Consider the following 10,472-nt stretch of genomic DNA (forward strand, 5'->3'; position numbering starts at 1 on the left):
CCTTCCTCACAGTCTATCCATGCTGGGAATTTATCACACAAAGAATTGCCATCGATAACTGTTGTGGGAAATAACAGCAGAGACACAATATCCTACCATTTTTTGGCCAAGAACATTACTGTTTTAACAGAATAAAATACTAGGCCACCCACAACTAAAGCGACTTAACTTACATACTATAAATCTAAAGATTCAGGTTTCATTAATTAGCTGTGCGTTGTAAACAGCACTTGTCTGTGGTGCATAACTGCATGACACTCTGTAATTATTCTCTGTGATTTCAACTATTATAACAATGAAAATATAATCTAAACCATCCAAATGGGTAGACAAAACCTCAACATTTTCAGAGTAATGTATATGCACTTGTAATTATATATATGCTGATTTGAAGTCAAATGACTTCTTTGAAATTAAAAATTGTTCTCAATGTTACTAATATTGTGGATACAATCATGTTCAAACTTTAAAAGAAAATCTTCATTTTGGATGACTTTCTTGGATTTGATTAGATCCCCGTTGCATAATTCTCTGGAAACTTAATTCTAATTGGGTACTCTAAGCAAATACAATTAGGGTGCTTGTCAATGACCATTCTGTCAACAAAATTTGTTTTCTATTTTTGGTATCAAAACAAAAGCTTTCAATTAGCACCGACCTCTGCAACAGCAAGTGGTGCCACATGCTGATTGTAAGCATCTGTCTAACATAGGAAAATCGTCTAGCTTGTCTGAAAAACAGGCTGCTAGTTCACTTATGCACACCCCTGAGCCCCATCCATGTCCCAGTGCTGAAGTTATGCTTTCATCTGGTTATCTTCCAAGACAACCTGGGTGGTCACCCAAAGCACTTGACATCTTGATGCACTTCAGCAGTTTTACATATACACAAACTTTGTAGAAAAATAAATTTGTCATTCATCACCACATATGTTGATCTGAAAAGCAAGGTTCCTGTGGTACCAGCTCCTGTGCTGCTGAAGACATTCCAATTAACTCTTTAGCTCAGTTCAACTGCATTTTTTAAAAATTAAGTAGCAATTCCCCAAAAACAGGGAGGCTAAGGTCACCAGGGTCAGGGATTAGTTAATTTTGAGTGCGGGAAAAAAAAGTACAAAAAGTCCCCAATGTATTTAGTGTTTGTGCATAATATCCACCAAAATCTAATGTTATGACTGCCTCGCATGCTGACTTGGAAATTCCCACCCCCTAATCCCAGCTCAGTCTTCAGGGAATGTGATAAAGAGCAAAAACCAGCTGTATGCAGGAAGCTGTAGGAAAGAAATCGGTAGTTTGTGGATAAAATAATAATATTTTCATTTTCCAGGAAACATTGGAATATCTGTGAAACCACAGCAAGAGGTGCTTTTGGAAGCTTTTCTTCAAAGAAAGTCTTGTGCTGAAGTTCAAATACTGTGCACAATATTAAAAAGGTAAGCTTCATTACAATCGAATTCATCTCTATCACAGAATGAGATGCAGAATGAAATGTCATACGCCCCTCTATCATGCTGGAATCATATTGCAAAAGGTTTTCACTGTCTTAATAAAGATGCTTTTAATTGTGGGTAAAGGGGTGGCCAACACTTCTCTCAAATGTTCCAGTCCCAAACAAGGTGGCAGCAGCATCTGTCACCAGTTCTGAAATAATGACTTTTCAGCAAGCATTAATTTTGCTTAATTGTACCCATGACCACCACTTTTCATTGCATAACAGAGAAACACGGCTCTGCTATGGACACCCCCCACACTGATTCATCATGAATCAACAAGGTATGAGGATTTATGTGAACTCAGGGGTTCATACAGATGTCTTGCAGCCTTTATTACCTGCTATGTGGCTTCTGCAGGCAACGTAGAGTTGTTCACAATAATCTCTGCACAACATGGGAAAAGTTAGCTCATTAGCTGATGTGCCTTCTCGGTCAGATATGTGAAATAAATTCTGTGCATATGGTGAACATTCAGCACACTTTATTTCCTCCAGCAATCTTGCACACTCTGTGTTGTTTGTAACAGAAAATACCTGAAAATCAAATAGCAGAAAGATGTAAGCAAACTGACTTAAAATGAAAACCAACACTGACTTGGAGAGAATACCTGCTTTACTTAGGACAATTATTGTATTCTCTTACAAATATAGATAAATTATAATTTTTCCTTGATTTTAAACCTACTTGATAAATTAATAAATGCTTTCTAAATTCTTGAGTGTACTTTTTTTTCTTACATAAAATCTGTTATGAGTGTAAAGATAAACTAGGAAGCATCAACATGAAAAATTCCAAATGTCACAGCAAATTAGAAAAGCTTTATTCAGGGCACAACAATATGTATGTTTTCCATTATCTTACAATCCTACCCCAAAACCCCCCACTACAGGAATTCTCAGTGGGAGTTCTGCTGATGCCCTTTTGGTCTGCAATGTTCTGAAGTGTGATTATAAAACTCAAAAGAAATAATAATGGTCATAAAATACATTGTTCAGCTCCACAGAACTATAAATTTACTCAAGTTATCTTCAATACAGCTAAATTAAATTACAAGTGAAGTGTTAGCAGATTACATGTTTTTGTTTATAACTATACTGAAATTGCTAAAACCACTTAACTTTTTCTTTCTTGGATGCTTGATTATCTGAATTCTCTTTGCAATGCAAGTGATCCTGTTTTCCCAGTTAACATGTTGAACTGGCTACTAACTTGCAGCTTGCATTCTTAAATTAAACAATGTAATAAGCATGTAAATAATTTAATGCACAACCCCCCCCACCACTGAGCAGTCATAGGCATTCTATGAAAAGGGATTTTACTGCCACATTCACATTTTTAGCTTGTTTGTAGTGACATTAGAAAATAAAGCCACCTTCCTTTCACAATTGCCTTCCTTAATCTGATGTTGCACAAATTTTAGTCCAAGTCTGTCATATTTAAAGTTTCATTTGGAAGAAAGTCCTGTGTTACAACTAGTATAGAGATAAACTGTAACATTCTTAACAGAATCATCTAAAGGTAAACACTGCTTCTTTAAAAACTTGTTTCAATCATGCCCTGAAAAGTCTGAAACTAGATTTATAAATTTTGTTTTTGTAGCTTTTTCTTTAAAAAGGCATAATGAATTATCTGGCAGCACATTAAAAACAGCCAATATATTCTAATCCTGCTCAGCAGTTGTCAACTAATGGCCTCTCTTCAGGCCATCACATATCCTAATTGCGCTACTGAAAGCTGTTTTTTACAGAGGCTTTTGGTGCTGAAGATGCTAATCACTGCAATCACTTTTACAATTTCTGGAATGTGTTTTGAGTCACATATAAACTAAACAATAGATTAGGCAATTGGATTATATAAATTATCTGAAATGAAATACAGTATTTTTTTCTGTTTATTTCACGCTGTTTCCACACAGTGGAACTTTCACATTTTTCTCTGTGTGAGGTCTGCAGAGTACATATCTGTGAAGAGATAGATAGAGCCATCATTATAACACACCCCTGATGCTCTCTCTTATTGAAAACAATGGGAGTGCACACAGGGCAATACAAGCATGCAATGACTGGCTCTTTGCATCTGTTGCATGCATTGTAGAACTCGTTACCATTGTCTAGTGAGTGAAAGTACAGATAAATCATGTGAAGTACTTCAAAGGATACATTTCAAACTCTAATTAAAACATGCATAAAACTGAAGTTTATTTGTTTGTACAAGTTGAACCAAGTGAAACGAATCATGTTTAATACAGTTTCTATCTTGATAAAACTTCACTGGTGCCCCCAACTTCACTTGTCCTCCGGTCCACAAAACAATCTCAGTCCTGGAACTTCATACCATGTAGTGATTTCTCATCTTCAACTTCACTGATTGTATGTTCCACATATGATAATAGCACTATGCTACCAGTACTTTTCTGTTGAAAAAGATGGCATTTTGATAATGGGAGCTATTGTTTTTCCTTAATTGGTTAACCTCTTTGGAGTTGCTCAAAATTTATAGATATGTTCACTAATTCATGCTCCTAGTACAAAGTTATGCTTAAAAGTAGCATGGATCAGAGAATAATCAGCACAATCACATCTCTAATTCAAATTCCCTTCTAGTGCAGCGATCCATTTGGATTATAGCACTGGTGAATCTTCTTTTATGTACCATTCAGTTTATATCCTCACTGCTGCTACTGGAATGTGTTCACCACCATAATTGGAGGTTGAGCAATGTTATTAGCTGAATTATCACTCCATGACAGACCTACTTCACACACTTGCAAATATCTTAGTAACATTGATAGAAAAACGATGAAACCTTTCTTTCTTCTGCACTATTTCATCTACAACTGCAAGAAAACAGAAGTCACTCCTCTGGAGTCCGAAAATTGTAATCCTGATTGAGGACAAAAATCAGTAACTACTGAAATGCAGATTGAAAACAAGAATTTATTTTATATAATTTTTTTCCAGGTTGAGTGCGCGGCATTATCTTCATTCTTTATATATTTCTCCACATAAGATTTTAACAGTGAAACAACAGCAACTTTACAAGTCAGTCAATGCTTTCTACCAACAAAAACTAAGCATTTTTTTTTGCATCTATAACACTATTCTGTAACCAACTCTGTGTAATATGCAAAGTCACTATTCTCTTTTCACGTGATGGCTCAGAACAAAAGACACTACAATAAGAATTTGCATGATTGGTAAGGCAATTCATGGTCATCTGAATAAGAAACTGATGTACAAACATAAGGCTACTAGGCTATCAGGTTGCAAAGAAAATTAGTCTTAAGCTGTAAAGAATTTCCAGTAGGACTCAAAAGTTTAAATTACTTTGAGATAACATGAGGAATGGAAATGTTATATGGATAAAAGATGCAGATATATTAAACCATTGGTCTTATTACACTGTGTGAATACCCTTTTATCAAAAGGGATGTATGCACAAACCATACCTTGCAGAGAATAAACTAACGGCAATTAGAGAATAAACATCAGACTATTGTCTAAAATGAACTTTAAAAGTTGCAATTTATAATGATACATCAGTTTAAAAATTTTACCTGGAATGATGGTTAAAGGTGTGAATTTTCAAAGGACACAGCATTTCAAGGCAATTCAAGATTTTTTAAAGTATTCCTTTCATACAAGTCTTAGTTGAAAATAAAAATATAAAATACAGAAGTATTCCCTCAACACGACACTTTCTAAACCCCTTGCAAAGGTGGACAAAAAATATCTACATCTTCAGTAACTGTTTTTGTGCACCTATATTGAGAGAAACCAAATGCGGCACACACAAAGTATGCCGACACTATGCAAGTTGAGAAGAGTAAAACTTTCAAGGCGATAAACTTACACACCAAAGCTCAACTTTTAAAAGCCCCATGATTGCAGGAAGAAGAAAACAAGGTGCTTATGGTCTTTGGAAAGAAAAGCAGAGCCAGACCATACAAACTAACTATCTTTTGGCATATAACTTATGTGATAGGTAGAGGCTTTCAAGGGTCTATTAGAATCTGTATAGTTTTCTTGGGGTAGAAAAGATGACAAGAACAAATTTGGAACACATCAACGACCAAAAATGCAAATAGGTTGCAATACTCTAATATTAGATTAGATTACTTACAGTGTGGAAACAGGCCCTTCGGCCCAACAAGTCCACACCGCCCCGCCGAAGCATAACCCACCCATACCCCTACATGTACATCTACCCCTTACCTAACACTACGGGCAATTTAGCATGGCCAATTCACCTGACCTGCACTTCTTTGGACTGTGGGAGGAAACCGGAGCACCCGGAGGAATCCCACGCAGACACAGGGAGAATGTGCAAACTCCACACAGTCAGTCGCCTGAGGCGGGAATTGAACCCGGGTCTCCAGCGCTGTGAGGCAGCAGTGCTAACCACTGTGCCACCGTGCCGCCCACATTAATGACACATTATGCAAAGCACTGTGATTTGAATTCTGTTATTAGGATAACAAGGTGAAATTTATTGTTCATTTGTATTATATGTCCCATATTTAATTATGCAACTGAACAGTTTCAGTCTGTTACCAAGTTACAAAATAAATCCATACTGTCAGTTCTATAGCCACCCTGATCAATGTACGTGATTATGAACTGCAGACTGTTAACCTGCTCTTGTTTAGCATTGATGTCCAGCATGACAGTTATGCAGTTGTATAAAGCTTTAACAACAGAAATACTTTGAAGAATCTCTAAGTCTACCAGAAACCAATAGTTTTTAATAACACATGACTTTTTATACAGTGGACTTTTTAAGGTTGTTTAAAAGCACTTTGTTAGTTCAGTACAGGTGGGTGAAAACTCAAATCGACATCTAGGTGCACTGATGGTTCAAATAAACAAAGCGTAAGGACTGATTTTACTTATTGCAAATGGGTAAGATTTGATAATAACTTAGTGGAAAGCCTGACAGGGGCTTGTATCTATTGCAAGGCTATTTCAACATGTTAAATTCAGGAATTCCTGAAGAAGGGCTGATGCCCGAAACGTCGATTCTCCTGTTCCTTGGATGCTGCCTGACCTGCTGCGCTTTTCCAGCAACACATTTTCAGCTCTGATCTCCAGCATCTGCAGTCCTCACTTTCTCCTCCTATTTCAACATGTTGTCAGACAGAACAAATCTGAGCCCCACAGTCAGTACATTGGTTCATGAGAAGATGGGTCTTTTATTGAACTAACTGGCCAGAAATTAGGTTATCACTAAGAAAATTGGTGGAATAGTTGATAGTGAAGAAGATTTTCTAAGATTATGAAGGATCTTAGGTTAATTGGCTGAAAAATGGCAGATGGAGTTGAGTCTGGATTAATGCGAGGTACTGCACTTTGAAGGAACAAAGAGGGGTAGGACTCATACAATTAATGGTAGGGCCTTGGCTAGTGTTGTAGAGAGAGGGTTCAGGTACATAATTCTTTGAAGTTTGCATCACATACAGACAGGGTGATTAAAAGGCATTTAACACGCTTGCCTTCATTGCTCAGTCCTTTGAGTACGGGAGTTGGGAAGTCATCTTGAGGTTGTACAGGACATTAGTGAGGCCTCTGCTGGAATACTGTGTCCAGTTCTGGTCACCCAATTATAGAATGGATATCATTAAACACGAGAGGGTTCAGAAGAGATTTACGAGCATGTTGCCAGGTGTGGAAGATTGAATAACAAAAAAGGCTGGATAGGCTAGGACTTGTTTCACTGGAGTGTAGGAGGTTGAGAGGTGACCTTGTAGAAGTTTATAAAATCATTAGGAGTATAGATAGGGTTAATGGTAGGCATCTTTTCCCGAAGGTGGGGATTTCAAGATTGGGGGCACATTTTTAACATGAGAGGAGAAAGATTTAATAAAAACAGGAGGGGCAATTCTTTGTTACACAGAGGGTGTACGGAATGAACTTTCAGAGAAAGTGGTGGATGTGGGCACAATTGCAACTTTTAAAAGGCATTCAGATAAGTGCATGAATAAAGGAAGGTTTGGAGGGATATGGGCCAGGAGCAGGTAGATGGAACGAGTTTAGTTGAAATTAAGTTCGGCATGGACTGGCTGGACCAAAGGATCTGTTTCCGTGTTGTATGATTCTGTGAATGATTAATATAGCTGGAAACATTTTTAGGGAAACTGAAGTGTTTCAAATGTTCAGTGAGAGCTTCCAATTATACAGAATGAAGTAGCACAATGATTGCTCCTATAGAGATGTTAGTTTGAGAATAAGCATCACAGTCCTGAACATAAAAGAGTCAAAATGGGTATAACTAATTACATGCTTGCACTATATGCCCTTCTACTGCATAATCATAGCAATAACATACATTGAAATTGATTGCATTGAACAACATGAAGTACATTCACTGCATATTTTTCTTCATGAAGGAACAGCAGCATGAAATTCCACTTCAGGAGATTCAAGTTTCCCTGTCAAATCCTATACCTCAGTTCAGTAAGGTTTGCCATTACTTGGGAAGGCCATTAGATGGTGCACCCTGTAGAAATTGTTGAAGAGGAAATACTGAAATTCCCTGGCTCTTTCCAACTCCCCCCCCCCTCCCCCCCCCACCCCACTGCAGTATCATCACTCAACTTTGGAAACCGCAAAGTTGTGTCAATGTGGTCATGAGGATGGCTGCTGCCCCAAGATTATCCCACCCACCTTGGCTGTGAGATGGGTCTTTGTAGAGAATATCTGTGGAGAAAAATAAATTAAGAAGATTCTTTTTTTTTGAAACCAAGAATCAGATCGATGATGGGAACCAAGTGATTGAGGGAGACAAGCAGCACAATCTACCAATGTGATTGGGTTTTCTCCCTCATGGAATGCACATTTCCTCTGAACCTTAGGTGCGTATACCAAAGTTCTGACACGTTCATCAATTGCTTTGTTTCTGCAGAACTGTATTCTCATGAGACTGTGCAACGCAGTCTATGTAACAGAGTACTCAAACTACTCGCTAATTATATTTAATAGCGCGTTATTCTCACACTCATAACAACAAACCAGAAATCTGACAAAACCAATTCAACAAAAATGTGTTTCTTGAAATATCCTACTTGTTATGTACTTGTTTTTTTTCTGGCTGTTAAATAAGTTATTGCAACATTTAAATTGAAAACAATATAAAACCTTGCTTTCTCCAATAATGCCTCATTTCCTCTTTTTCTCATTAAGCGTAACAGATTAAACCGTCAAGCTGCACGTGATTAAACATAACGCATTGAAATGCTACAAAAATTCAAACATTATCCTAACATGCTTCGGAATGATGAGTATTGCTATTGACTAACATAAAACATGTGTGCAGTCCTTCTTTCATCGTCAAATCACTCAAAGCAGAAGTAAGACTTAATTTGATCCTTTCATACAGTCAGCGTTAACAGTGCATGAGTTTGTTGCTCAGTTACATTTGTATAACAAAGGGACTGTTAGTACAATAGTACGAGCAAACAGATCAGTGTGAGGGGAACACACTTGAAAATGATCCCTGGGCGAACTTGGCTCTCAAATCATTCAAAGCAGAAAGAGCACGGAGCTGTAAGGCAGCCAGACTAAATTTACAAATAAGTTCTTCCTTAACTTAACCATGTGGTCAGAAAACACTTGAGGCATTTGCGATGAAAAATTAAGGAAAACATATATCAAGAGGCATCATCACTTCTGAGAATATCAGACACACTCAACAACACTTTTAGATTTGTATGTATTCATAAAGTATTGATGGGAAAACTTCAGCACTACTGACTCATTCACTTCCACAGACAGTTAAGCTGGCAATTCAATGCAAAACCATTATCTTGCCCCTCTCAAATGGAGCTACATTTGGTAGAAATAAAAAAAATCTACAGCTGAAACCTTACATCATGGCGTTTTCACTCATCTGGGAATAGGAATAGTGGGACAAATGCTCACTCAAAAGGCATGAAGATTTGGACAGACTTAGACTGAAGGAGAATGGTGTTCTCCAGTGTCACCCATTAGTGAACCAACTAACAAACACAATGGTGTTGTTGTTATTCTTTTGCTATAAGCAACAGGACTCTGTGTGTGGGCAACAGTTTAGTGGGGAGGAGGATAAGTCGACCCCTTTTTGTCCTATTGATCTTTTTCTATTTGCATGACTTGAGCAAATTAAATGATGCAATATGGCTTTTTGTTACAAAACAAAGTGCAAGATACCACCCAGACACATATGTTGATTCGTAGAAGCTGTTTACATGAGAATAGAGTGAAATCTACCGTGAACCGAGCATAAAAATTCGACTCAGTCTGGGCATTTCTTACTATGTTGAGGCCAGAAGACGCTTGAACAGGAGCCCTGAGGCGTCCCTCATCAGGACTTCACATCCTAGTGGAGTATTTTCAAACCAGAACATCACCTGAAAACGTAACACGTGCAACTCTCTAAGTTTAGCCTGTCAGCGCGATTATGATCAGAGCCCTCACACACACACTCACACACACTCCAGTCAAAGTTTTATCCCTGAACACCAACCCTGTCACACGCTTGCTTTGGCAGAAAGTGATTGATAACCGAAGTCGCTGCGTGTGACTCTGATCTATGGCTTGCAAACGTGCATTCCATGGGGACCGCGGCGTGAAGAGCGTTACCTCGGGGTCCAGGAGCTGGGGCGTGTGTCTATTCCGAGGGCAGCAGGACAGGCGGCTGTAGAGCTTGTGACAGATGTACCCCTGGGCGTCCAGCGCCAACAGCCTCCTGTCTCTCTTCTTCAGGCGGCGCGGCGCACTCCCGTCCAGGCATCTCCTCAGTGGGGACGAGGTCTCACTCCTCTCCCGCAGCCTGGTCTCGCTGTCCAGGAAGTTGGCGGCCACCGCTAGCACCAGGACAAGCGTGAAGGACACCCCGGCGTGCATCTTCACCTTGCGGGTCGCTGGTAAATCCCACCACCACCCCTCCCCTCTCTCTCTCTCTCTCTGCGAACTTCTTGAGCACAGAAAATTTCAGTGTGCAAGAG

The 10,472-nt window shown here is 38.6% G+C and overlaps 1 protein-coding gene across 3 annotated transcripts in view; it reads right to left on the minus strand.

Moving 5' to 3' along the window:
- The window catches only part of hhip (hedgehog interacting protein), a 159,716-nt gene extending 149,338 nt beyond the window's left edge, over positions 1-10,378 (minus strand). For all 3 annotated transcript variants that reach the window (XM_072571620.1, XM_072571612.1, XM_072571629.1), the window contains exons 1-2: positions 10,108-10,378; positions 1,830-2,025 (exon numbers count right to left, since the gene is read on the minus strand). In XM_072571620.1, the coding sequence (XP_072427721.1) occupies positions 1,830-2,025; positions 10,108-10,371 (460 nt within the window). In that variant the 5' untranslated portion in view covers positions 10,372-10,378. The remainder of the gene's footprint in view (positions 1-1,829; positions 2,026-10,107) is intronic.
- Between the last annotated feature and the right edge of the window lie 94 nt (positions 10,379-10,472).

This window comes from Chiloscyllium punctatum, chromosome 1 (genome assembly GCF_047496795.1).
Source record: "Chiloscyllium punctatum isolate Juve2018m chromosome 1, sChiPun1.3, whole genome shotgun sequence".
NCBI lineage: Eukaryota > Metazoa > Chordata > Chondrichthyes > Orectolobiformes > Hemiscylliidae > Chiloscyllium > Chiloscyllium punctatum.